We start from the raw sequence: 13,488 nt of genomic DNA on the forward strand, positions 1-13,488 counted from the left end.
GTTTCTGACTTAGGACTTATAATGATTCTTTTGTTGTTAGAATGAGAACAGAAGAAGCTGAGGCTGTTAATTTACAGACAGAGGAAGAAAGTGCTTTAAAAGAAATCCGTGGATACAATAAGAAAAAATGTACATCACTACAGAAGTTGAAAGACAATACAAGGGTAAAAAAATTATCTAAAACAATAGCATTCAGACCCCCTAAATAATGACTACCTTATTGACAGTAATATGCTGAACTTTTGGACAGGTGTTCCTTGTCTGGTTGTCTTGCCTTGATGAAGTATGCTGTTTTCAGTGGCGGCAGCGGCGTCAACAATGTATTACTTTGTGATTAGGTCTAGTTTATGGTGAATCACTAGTGGTAGGTCAATGATATTTGGTATGCAGTTGTATTAGCATTGGTACATCTCATTACCATGAAGATTATTTGGTCCCACCCTCTCAGTCATGGTCAGTTTAAGGGGAACTGTTAGTGGTAAGTCAATGATAATTGGTATGATGTTGTATAAGCATTAGCACATCTCATTTCCATGGAGAATATTTGGTCCCTACCCCTCAGTCATGGTCTATTGACTTTGAAACTTTTGCTTAGTTTACATGTATTAGTTTGTGATTAGGTCAGTTTATGGGGAACCACTAATGTTAAGTCAATGACATTTGGTATGCAAATGTATTGGCATATGTAAGTTTCATTTCCATGGAGATTATATAGCCCCACCCCCTCATCATTGTTCATTGACTTTGAAACTTTTTCATAGTTTACAAGTTAATGTTTGTGTTTAGGTTTGTTTAAAGGGAACGACTTATGAAAAGTCAATGGTATTTAATATGCAGTTGTATTAGATTTGGCACATCTCATTTCCATGGAGATTGTGTAGCCCTGTACCTTCAATCATGGTTCATTGACTGAATATTTGCATAACTTACATGTTAAAGTATTGCTATTTTAATTTCAACATTTGCATTATCAAAATAAAAAATAGGCGAGACATATCTCTGTGGTAACAGTTTATTTTAGTATTATTTTCATTATGCCCTGCCTATGATAGTATGGAGGCCATTATGTTTTCTCATCTTTGCGTATGTTCCATAGTTCGTCCTTTTTCAGGTTAAAGTTTTAGGTTGAGGTAGTTTTCCATGAAGTTATTGTCACATCAGCTTGAAACACATATTGACTTTTTAAAATATATGCAAAATCAGAGTTTGACCAAGATTTCATGGTAAACTTAATATGGAAATTTGATAGTTAGGTTGGGGTGGGGGGGGGAGCTTTTTGTTCTAAGGACACCTATTCTTTATTTTATGATATTTGGGTTTATTGTTCTTTATCTATTGATTGTTGTATTTACACTGCTTGGTTTCAATTTCTACCAAATAGTTATAGAAGGTTTATTGAAGAATGTTTTTATGCCCGCCTATAATAGTAGAGGGGAACATTATTTTTTATCTCTGTGTCTTTTCATCAATCTGTCCATCTATTCTTCTATCCTGCTGAAGTTTTGATGTAGTTTACCTTGATGTTGCAGTCACATCAACTTCAAGCTTGTGAAGAGAACTTTTTGAAGTATATGTCAAATTATGATTTTGACCAAACTGGAAATGTTTTAAGGTCAAACTTCACACCTACATTTTATGTTAAAACTTCATAATAACTTCATGTCAGTAGTTTATACTATACAAAGTAACACTAGTTCATACTTAAGATTGTAATTAAGTACAGTAAGCTCAATGAAAAGAAGAAAGGTAAGTGCAATTTCTATATACATTTATATATAGTACCCTGTATATATGTGTGTGTTTCTTTTTTAGAAATGTATAGAATTGAGTACAGAGAAAGTCCGTTTAGGGTTAAGACAAGCCATGTTTATTCATGAACAAGAACAGGTTGAAGAAGAGCTTAGAGAACAATCAGGAGTATTACAGAATTTTGAGGTAAAGATCTCTTTCATATAATCTGAACATCCATATTTCGATTTGAAGTACTCAGTTGTTTTAGTTGCTTATTATTTTATTACCATAATGGTTGATTAAAATCTTGATTTAGTTGGACTCCAAACAAATTTTGGAGTATTATTTTCTAGTCAGTTATTGTTAGACTGGAGAACAGGAAAGATTGAACACTGACTCACCACATACATTGACTAAATAATTTTTAACTCAAAATGTCAATATTAAGAGGAAAATCTTACAAGTAATACAACAAAGTTTGGAAAGCTATACAGTTACAATAAAATGTCCTCACCATTTTATGGATACTTCAAATTCATATATTAGATGTTGGACTTTATGCAACTATCAATAAATCAATTACCTTGAACTGCTGATTCAAATAAACATTGAGTTACAGATCGAGTTTCTGTTTGGTTCCTCTCCGCTGATTTTTGCCGAAATTACGGGCTTTGAACTTTGAAAATTTCGTGAAAATAACAGTTATTCAGACTTTTTTTCTTAACTACTTCACATATTGAAGTGATTTTTAGTATGTGAGTCTACTATAATGAGTTACAAATTGATTTTACATTTGGTTCCGCACCGCTGATTTTTGCCGAATTTATGGGCTTTGAACTGAAAATTTTGATAAATTAAAATTATACAGACTTTTTTTTCTAAATACCTTCACATATTAAGCTGATTTTTAGTATGCGAGTCTACTATGATGAGTTACAGATCGAGTTTACGTTTCGTTCCACTCGGCCGATTTTTGCCGAAATTATCAAATTTCCACTCCTAAAAAGGCTTCCAGCTTTTTTTGTGAGTGGGGCCATTCGTGTCGTTCCGACACTTCCAGTTAAGTATAACTCAGTGGACTGATAAAAATTTCTGTGCATAATTGATAAATAGTGAATTTATCTTTGTTATACTGTAGAGAGCATTTGAAGAAATAAAAGAGAAGGTTAAAACTGCCAAAGAAATGGCAAAGAGATTGTTACAGGCAGCCAAACATGTTACAAATACAGATGTAGATAGTGAACTGTCTCCAGAACTAAGACAGGTAAAGATGGTCAGGGTTCTTGTATAGGTTTGTCCTAATACATGCAAAACATATTCAAAAACATATTCACATACTATATGATTAACAGTCTGAGTACATGGGATAGAATAGACTTTTTTATTTACACCATTATACTGTCTTACAATACCCAAATTTATGGTTTTTATTTATAGTCAGTAATATGATATCAAGATTTAAATTATTGTCAATTTTTAAAATTGTTTAAAGTTTGCTGGCCTTGTTTCGTTACGAAGGAGAAAAAACAAAATTATCAAATTATTAAAATTTTAAAACCAGACTGATCCTGGTTATCAGGTGACATTTGTTTTCAGTTATCAAGAGATTCTACTATTAATGAAACCAGTAAATTAATACAGTAATGAAGGAAATGAGATTATGTAATATAATGCAAACAATATAAACAGAAATTTAGGAAATAAAGCTTAAGAACTTGTCAGCACAGTTGAGAGATGTTTTGGTGTCACTATTTCAGTTTCATTACATGCTTTTAGTCAAAAATCAAATCTCAACCAAATATTGGATGAAAGTATCTTGAATTGAGATAACTAAATCAAATGCAAGGTCATAGCAGCTATAGTAATCAGTCATGAAAAAAACCCATTATTTTTACATCTATTCAATTTTATTTTTTAGAGCTTTGAAAGTTGTCCCTCAACTTTAGATGAGATTGATGCTGCCATTCATGAACAACAAGCTAGGGCTGATTCATTGTTCCAGACAGATGAAAGAGTAAGTCATTTAGCTGGTAGATATACAATTCAGTGTTTTGAGATTCACTCACTAATTTCAAAGAAAATTGTTTGTTCATGAAACTTGGTATTTCAACGTACACAATAGCACTTTAACATAACTGCTGCAAAATTGTACACTGTTGTTTGGACTCATGAATGTCTCTTCCTATTCGTGGCACAGCTGTCTATTATATCTGAAACAATTTATGATTTGTTTTTCTGTTACAGATTCATAAATAGTCAAGTCCTGTTCTGTTTAAATGAAAGGCATAGGATGTCTCTTCTTGTTAAATCTCTCAACCAGACACATAGGAATCTGGCTGTCTATCTTTTTCCTTTGACTTGACCAACTTCTTTGTCCAAACCCTGTGAAGTTATTTGTTGTAGGCATGTTTTCCTAACGAATAAGTTTGATATACTAGCCTTAAGGGCATACGATACAGTAGAGATTCCTCGTTGATTTTTTCTTGAAATTTTGGTTCAAGGTCAATTTCGATGTGTACTTTTGAAATATGCAAAGAAAAATATACCTTCATGACTTATTTTTTGAGATAATTTGGTTCGAAATTTGCATATTTGGAGCGAAAACCCTGAAATTTCACAAAAAAGGACTTTTAAGGAAAGTTACAATACTTTTGAACGAACAGTCATAACTTAACCGGTTTTTTTGTAAAATGTTCCCTTGGTCCATGGCATGACCATTCTGTAACAAGTTTAAAGTTAAACCAAATGATTATTTCAGAATTTATATTACTATTAGTGAAATAAAGAAATTAGCAATATTTTTGCGTCTTTTCAGAAGTGCAGAAAAAGTTCGATCGTTGATTTTTTCTTTAAATTTTGGCGGAGCGTTCTTTAAACATTATTTGACTGATTGCAAAAGAAAAAACTGAGGGTCCATGTGCTTGTTTTTTCAATAAAAGCAATAAACCTTGATTTTGTAATGACAAACCAATAGGTTGCCAATAGGGCGCTAAACTACGTTGAAATAAGTTTTAATCGCAATAACGTTGTGAAATCATTCCCGCCGTTCACGATTAGGCTGTCAAGTTCATTGGTATAGCCAAGGTTTTTTTCGGAAACAATGATACAATGTATTAATCATCAAAATTTCAAAGCTGGTTACTCGTAAAATAGCATAACATATTTGCCAAACTTTTATGAATTGTTACGAAACTTGGATACAAAAATCAAATACTTTTAGAAAAGAAAAGTGCGGAAACAAAAAAGATAAATCTGATAAAAAAAAAATTTGCATCTCTGTCCGACATTTGTCCGTCAACTCATGTAGACAACACAACTTGGGCATAATTTCAATTATTCAAATAGCCCCGACATGACAAAATATGAAACAATTATAAAGTAAGTGGGATACTATAAAGATAAGGACAGTTGGTATCATTGCCAATGAGAACAACTATCAACCATAGTTCAAAGATGAACGAAATTGCGGGTCACCGTACGGCTTTCAACAAAAAAAAAAGCCACACTGTAAAGTCAGCTTTAAAAAGCCCCGACATAAAAATGTTATCAATTTAAACAAGAAAACTAACGGCCTACTATATAGGCATTATATGAACACAATACCATACCCACATTAGCTCGGATCAGCTTAGAACTACTCTGAACATGTTTAAAAAGTGAATATTTAGAGCTGTTTCGAGCAAATTCATGTCGTAATTATCTCAATATAGTCAATTACGGTGTAGTTAAACATTTCATAGGAAGTACAGCAGTCGGTATTAGAGCATGAAATTGCATTATTCTGTATCAATAGATAAGTTGCGTAAGCTTGTCTTCAGGGTATTTCTATACCCCTCCCCCCAATTCCGTTGTTGGGGGGGGGGGGGGCATATTGTTTTACCCCTGTCTGTATGTCCGTCCGTCCTTCTGTCTGTCATTCCGTCTATAATACGGGGCTTATAACTGTGTCTTTTTAACTGAAAGTTCTTTTTCATACACATATACACATATATATTCCACTGGGTTAAATTCTAAAAATGCCGTTTAACTTTTTAGTGTACTTATTCAAAGTCAGGAACAGTATTGGGCGTTGTCTTTATTTATCATGCTATTTGTCATTTTGTTGATAGTCTCTGTTAAATTTATCTGTAAAATTTTCCATACGATTTAGAGTTTGCAAAATGGTGTAGATACTATGTTTTGATCAAGACAGTACGTTGATATCTAAATTACTTATTGGGCTTTTTGTGTAATTGGATTTCTGTCTCATCGACGTATTATTATTTACACATCTTTTATTCATTTCCTATATGAAATAAAACGCATACAAAATTATGAATGTGGTTCGATTTTTTTCACATTTCAAGTTAATACTATTGACCTCATTATTAATGAATAAATATAACAATTTTCTCGTGATATGGTCGATTTTCTTAGCAGGTACTTTGTTTCAAATTCGCGCAACCGGAATTATGACGTGATATGGCCGATTTTCTTAGCAGGTACTTTGTTTCAAATTCGCGCAACCGGAATTATGACGTCAGTGGATTTTCCGCAAATGTGACTACATTTAACTCGACTTCGCGAAATGTAATCGTTCTTATTAGAAACTTCGCGAAATTACAACGTTCTGATTAACAACGTCGCGAAAACAACACGAAAAGATTTGAAAACGTTATTATCTGCCCCTGCTACTGTATCGTATTCCCTTAAGATGTTCAATAACCAAAATTTGAAAAATATATTTTATTTTAGGTTGTTAAAGAATACAGACAGAGAAAAAAAGAAATTGCACAGTTAGAAAAAGACGTAACGAATAGACAACAGCAATTAGATGGTCACCAGGAAGAAGTTGAGAAAGCCAAGAGGGAATGGTTAGAACCGTTACAGGGATTGATAGAAAGAATCAATGAGAACTTTAGTTACTTCTTCTCTTGTATGAACTGTGCTGGTGAAGTAGATCTCAACGTACCAGATAATCCAGTATGTATTCCTGTTCTAGTTGTGCTCCGGTCTGTTAAAACCTGTCTGTTTAATCATTGAAGTATGGCTTCATACATTCTGTACTGATTAGTAACTATTGTTAAGCTTTAGAATGACAGTGCTTCATTCAGGGTATTTCATAATGCATTTTAACAATTCTTCAAAACTATGTTGCCTACTCTGTATTATTAACACCATATAGATTTGTCTGGTATTTGCTTGTGGATTGTTATCGTCATCTTGAAGACACTTGGGATTCCCATAACTTATTAAACCTGACAACATTGAGGGGAGGGAGAGATAGATGACATTAAACAGCAACTTGTAGTGCTCTGCGGATTATCATACAATTCCAAGTGGCAGTTACCACAAAAGAATTGCAATCAAGATTTTGTAACTTGCAACTGAAAACGCAATATCTGATTAAAGTACATTGATTTTTGTAAATTTTCTAAAATTCGAAAGAGAGTGAATATTGTAATGGTAACCAGGTGGTTATTGAGGGAATGGAATACGAGATTAACTGCTGTATGTATTTGATTGTCAAGCTTTTTATCGGGGGGATGGAATACACAATTGACTGCTGTATTTATTTGATTGTAACCAGGTGGTCATTGGTGAGGGAATGGAATACGAGATTGACTGCTGTATGTATTTGATTGTCAAGCTTTTTAAATGTCAGTGTATATTATTTTACTCAATTACAGGAAGACTATGAAAAGTACGGTATTAAGATCAAGGTCAAGTTCAGGGATTCTGAGTCACTAAGGGAGCTAACTCCACATCATCAGAGTGGTGGTGAACGTAGTGTGGCTACAGTGTTATATATGATGGCATTACAAGAATTAGCAAAGTGTCCATTCAGATGTGTTGATGAAATTAACCAGGTACTTATATGATTGTTCATTCCTATCTGTAATATTTGAGGTGAACTACCATAATAGACTATTTAAACTGAAATGAAATTCTGGAAGTACAATGAAGATTTTGTTTATGTTCAATAAAATTACAACGATTATTTTCGTGGTTGTATGAAATCGATATTGCAATACTGGTTAATGTCAGTTCAAAGAAACAAAAATAATACAGAGGAAGTACTTATGTTCAATTTTCAAGGTTTGTGAAAACATTTTAAATTTGTGATTTTAAAATTAAGACCTTCCATCTGAATGGAAAATGTGTATTTGGTTGGGCAGAAATTAAATGGTTGGTGGGAACCATGAGATCCAAGAAAACTGGTACCCCAAGAAGGAGAATACATTCATAGAATGTGATTTGTGAGAACCAGCTTCTTTAATTCTTTTATACTTTGAAAATTACTGGATGATTAACAATGAAGCTAAATCAAAATTATGATTTTACCCTCCACATTCCCTAGATACTCAATCTTTCATTGGAACCCTTATGTTTTCAAATATGTGGAAATATTCTTCAATTTTAGCACTAAACGTTGGTAAAATATTCATTCATAGGTTGTCCTTCCTTGCCTCGTTTGTTTTTAAGATGAAAATACTGAATGCATAAGAGTGTAGATTATAATACTGTTACTGTAGGGTATGGATCCAGTTAATGAGAGGAAAGTGTTTGAATTAGTTGTACAGACTGTCTGTAGGAGATCAGCATCCCAGTATTTCTTATTAACACCCAAGGTAAGTAAAGATAATTCCATTTTTAGCTCACCGGGCCCAAAGGGCTCCATGGGAGCTTATGCTATCACTTGGCATCTGTCGTCTGTCGTCGTCGTAAACTATTTCAAAAATCTTCTCCTCTGAAACTACTGGGCCAAATACCTTCAAACTTTAACTAAATGTTCCTTAGGGTATCTAGTTTATAAATTGTATCGGAAGTTTTGATCCATCGACAAGCATGGCCGCCATGGCTAAAAATAGAACATAGGGGTCAAATGCAGTTTTTTGCTTATATCTCAAAAACTAAAGCTTTTAGAGCAAATCTGACATGGGTAAAATTGTTCAATTGGTCAAGATCTATCAGCCCTGAAATTTTCAGACAAATCGAACAACCCATTGTTGGGTTGCTGCCACTAAATTGGTAGTTTTGAGGAAATTTTGCAGTTTGGCGTCCGTCGTCCGTCGTCAGTCGTCATCGGCGTCGTCGTCATCCGTCGTCGTTAGTTTTTTACAAAAATCATCTCCTCTGAAACCACTGGGCCAAATTTAACCAAACTTGGCCACAATCATCATTAGGGTATCTAGTTTAAAAAATGTGTCCGATGACCCCGCCAACCAACCAAGATGGCCGCCATGGCTATAGCTAAAAATAGAACATAGGGGTAAAATGCAGTTTTTGGTTTATATCTCTGAAACTAAAGCATTTAGAGCGAATCTGACAGGTGGCAAAAATGTTCATCAGATTTAGATTTATCTGCCCTGAAATTTTCAGACAAATCCGACAACCCGTTGTTGGGTTTCTGCCCCTAAGTTAGTAATTTTACAAAAATTTTGCAGTTTTTTGTTATTATCTTAGATATCATTATAATATCTAATATCTAATACTATGAATTATGATTTTAACCTTATTTTACATGATTTCCAAAGCATCAGTAAATACAGGTGAGCGACACAGGCTCTTGAGAGCCTCTAGTTGTTATTATCTTGAATATTATTATAGATAGATATAAACTGTAAACAGCAATAATGTTCAGCAAAGTAAGATCTACAGAAAAGTTAAATGACCAAATTTGTCAATTGACCCCTTAAGGAGTTATTGCCCTTTAAAGACAATTTTACGAAATGTGTTCATCAAGTTTGCTAACATTTAAAAATCTTCTCTTCTGAAACTATTGTGCCTAATACTTCTTTACTTTGAATGAATGTTCCTTTAGGAATCTAGTTTATGAAATGTATCTGAAATTTTGATCCATCAACAAACATGGCCGCCATGGCTAAAAATAGAACATAGGGGGGAAATGCAGTTTTTGGCTTATATCTCAGAAACTAAAGCATTTAGAGCAAATCTGACAGGGTTGAAATGTTCAAAAGGTCAAGATCTATCAGCCCTGAAATTTTCAGACACACCGAATAACCCATTGTTGGGTTGCTGCCACTAAATTGGTTGTTTTAAGGAAATTTTGCAGTTTTTGGTTATTATCTTGAATATTATTGAAGATAAAGATAAACTGTAAACAGCAAAAATGTTCAGCAAAGTAAGATCTACAAAATAGTTTATATGACCACAATTGTCAATTGACCCCTTAAGGAGTTATTGCCCTTTAAGGACAATTTTACACAAGTTTTTTTATGTTTTTTAACTTGAAAAATCTTCTCAAAAGAATCTAGTATAAATTTTGTATTTCATTTCCTTGTACGTCAAAAAACATAGACACTATGGCTAAAATGGAACATATGGGTAAAAAGCAAAAATAATCATTGATGAAAGATTTAAGCAAAAAAATAACAGGTGAGTGATTCAGGCTCTTGAGAGCCTCTTGTTAATAGTGGAATTGTATTAAATACAATTTAATTTAACCATTGAGTTTTAACCTTAGAACAAGTCTTATAATGTATAAACATGATCATTACTGTCGATAAATTTTATTGGCTTTTTTTCAGAAAGACTTTTTCCAAACACCAAATTATATTTTATTAAAAACAATTCTTTGCAGAAAAATATCAGTATATACTGGTAGTAACCTGAAATAATATTCCATAGAAAATTGGTCTTTATTTAAATTACAAATTCTGCTGAGGCACTAGATTCCAGGTCTCATCAGTTTGTAATTCTTCATGTTGTTTTTTCCCAGCTGTTACCAGATTTTGAGTATGCAGACAAAATGACTGTATTATGTGTTTGTAACGGACCTTGTATGTTAAACCATTAAATGCTTTATGTTTTTTTTCCCCAGCTGTTACAAGATTATGCAATATGCAGACAAAATGACTGTTTTATGTGTTTGTAACAGACCTTGTATGTTAAACCATCATATGCTTTATGTTTTTTCCCCAGCTGTTACCAGATTTGGAGTATGCAGACAAAATGACTGTATTATGTGTTTGTAACAGACCTAATATGTTAAACCATCATATGCTTTATGTTTTTTCCCCAGCTGTTACCAGATTTGGAGTATGCAGACAAAATGACTGTATTATGTGTTTGTAACAGACCTAATATGTTAAACCATCATATGCTTTATGTTTTTTCCCCAGCTGTTACCAGATTTGGAGTATGCAGACAAAATGACTGTTTTATGTGTTTGTAACAGACCTAATATGTTAAACCATCATATGCTTTATGTTTTTTCCCCAGCTGTTACCAGATTTGGAGTATGCAGACAATATGACTGTTTTATGTGTATGTAATGGACCTTATATGTTAAACCATACAGAATGGAATCTCAAAAAATTCCTCAGGAGGAGAAAAAGACTGGAAGATGAATAAATTTCTGACTATAGAGCTGATGGAGGAGGAGAGATCTTTTGAAGAGAGTTTAACTTATGACGGGGAGAACTTTGTACGACTATTAGTTAAACATAGAGAGGAATCAAAGAACAGAAGTTTAAATGATGAGATTTTAATCATATCTAGAATTTTGGATTCTAGAAGAGAGGGAGTTGTATTTAAAGATCAAAAGACTAAACACGAAAAAGTTAAGACTTTAATGAAGAGCTAATTCCACCCATTAATTTCAGGATATCTGTTTATATGTGAATAAAGCAAGGGTAAAAAATATCATTTGCCTTTCCCTAAGTATCTGGTAATTTTTCCAGCATATATTTGAACCAGATATTAGTTTATGGCTTTCAGTAAATTTGTTAAATATCATCAGTAACGAAAATTGAAAAAAAAATGGTGAGATCAAATGTTAAAATTTAAAATATTGATATTTTATAGAAAGAAAAAATGAAAAAAAATAATTACGTTTTGGAATATATTGTTTTTTTAAATGTTGCCTTAGTTACCTGGTTTGCTCTTTCTTGGCTTCCAGGTTGTTATCTAAATGTTTATTTATCGTTGACACCCAGGTAGGTGTGATGTGCTAAATTATTGAATTCATGCTTTGTAATCATGCAGAGTTTTAAATAGAAGGATAAGGAAATCAGCTTTACACCAAAAAAATGGCAGTACATTGTTAGGGAAATTTTATTTTGATTCAAAAGCAGAGGAATATTTATGTACATCTATATTTTTTTCTTAAAGTAAAACAGAATCATTGCCGTAGAATATTTATAGAAAAGCCAAAAATACCTCTTACTTTGATATATTCAAACTTTAAATTTCATTTGATCAAATTATCACTATTATAGAAATTTAGGTTTTGAAAGACCGTTTTAATTTTTTTAGAAAAACATTTGGTGCTGTTGTACAAGATGGAGGTATGATAAGAACTATTTTTGACATTTCAACAAGAACAACATAGTGTTTCTAAACTAATGATCATCTTACTATTCACAGTTATGCTTGGTATTATCATCCTTCAGATTTTTAATTTTATAATTATTTTTACAAGGATCTACTCATTGTTAAGCCATGAAGGTTGTTAAATTGTAAATTATACACTGAATTTTAAAAAAACAAAAAGTAATTTTTGCATGAATGATGATCATTCAAAAAAGCATAAAAGTAGGATTGAATCATAAATAATTGACATGATATGACGAATTTGATGTTAGTTATGTCATTTTGAGAGTGTGCAAGGATAATGGTGCACAAAAACAACATTTATTATTTGCTCACCTGCTCTTTGAAAAAAAAGGAAGAGAGAGAGTGAAAAAAAACAGCAGGTTATGAATATCACAATGTTACTTATTGCCATATGCAAGTTTCAACACAAAATTTTACTGCCATATAATGCTGTGTTATGCATTATAATCTAAATAAGTTCAAGGACCATGGAAAGTGCATCCTCGGAGCAAGTACTGAGATGATAAAAGTATTTTCTAGTGTTTTTTGTGAGTAAGTACTGGGAGGATAAGTGTATTTTCTAGTGTTTTTTTGTTTTTACTTTTTTATTGAAGGAGAGTAAAGCGAAAGGTGTTTGTGATGTGCCAAATATAATTATTTGATGTTGGGTTTTGGAAGAAAGTGCAATGTTTGTAGTCAATAGTGCATTAAATTGTTGAACTTTACTGTTGTTTCCTTATTAATATTTCCTTGATGGAAGTTGTGTACTGACAAAATCATTTTGATAGTACTAACTGATTGTTTGTCAAGTGTCAAAAATTTCCTGCATATTCAGAGTAAATCCTTACCTTAACCTTAATTCTCTCCACGCCAGAAGTCGCATAAGGCCTCAAGAATAAATTGCCCAGCAGATAAGTTGACTGGAAATTTTGAACTGCCACTTGAAATGAAACAGAGGGTATATTGAGAAAGGGTAGATCTATTATCATCACTCTAAGAGTTGAGGCTATATTGCAACATGAGTGCACACACTAAAATGTCTTACCAGCTTAACATATTGTGATAGAACTTATGTGAAAAGTCTACCGGGTATATTATGAAGGTTTTACTACAAATATCACATTAACTTAACATAATCAATGATCCATGTGATTGGGGTCAAGGTTAGCTTAACCCTGCCAGACAGACGTGTACACTTCACAATCATATCATACACCAAATATAGTTGGCCTATTGTTTATAGTATCTGAGAAACTGACCTAATTATGCAAACTGAACATCGACCAATGAACTATTATAATGAGGTCAAGGCTAAATGAACCCGAATAGACAACATGTACACATGCAATCAAACCATACACCAAATATAGTTGGCATATTGCTTATAGTATCTGAGAAACAGACATTACCATGAAAACTTAATATTGACCAATAAAA

General features: G+C 32.7%; 1 protein-coding gene across 1 annotated transcript in view; it reads left to right on the forward strand.

Moving 5' to 3' along the window:
* Positions 1-12,776, forward strand: part of LOC127736173 (structural maintenance of chromosomes protein 5-like) — a 33,158-nt gene extending 20,382 nt beyond the window's left edge. The window contains exons 18-25 of the mRNA XM_052246737.1: positions 41-164; positions 1,813-1,935; positions 2,870-2,995; positions 3,650-3,745; positions 6,466-6,693; positions 7,401-7,580; positions 8,247-8,342; positions 10,957-12,776. Of these exons, the coding sequence (XP_052102697.1) occupies positions 41-164; positions 1,813-1,935; positions 2,870-2,995; positions 3,650-3,745; positions 6,466-6,693; positions 7,401-7,580; positions 8,247-8,342; positions 10,957-11,088 (1,105 nt within the window). The 3' untranslated portion in view covers positions 11,089-12,776. The remainder of the gene's footprint in view (positions 1-40; positions 165-1,812; positions 1,936-2,869; positions 2,996-3,649; positions 3,746-6,465; positions 6,694-7,400; positions 7,581-8,246; positions 8,343-10,956) is intronic.
* The last annotated feature ends 712 nt before the right edge of the window (positions 12,777-13,488 follow it).

Source organism: Mytilus californianus, unplaced genomic scaffold (genome assembly GCF_021869535.1).
Source record: "Mytilus californianus isolate M0D057914Y unplaced genomic scaffold, xbMytCali1.0.p SCAF_3, whole genome shotgun sequence".
NCBI lineage: Eukaryota > Metazoa > Mollusca > Bivalvia > Mytilida > Mytilidae > Mytilus > Mytilus californianus.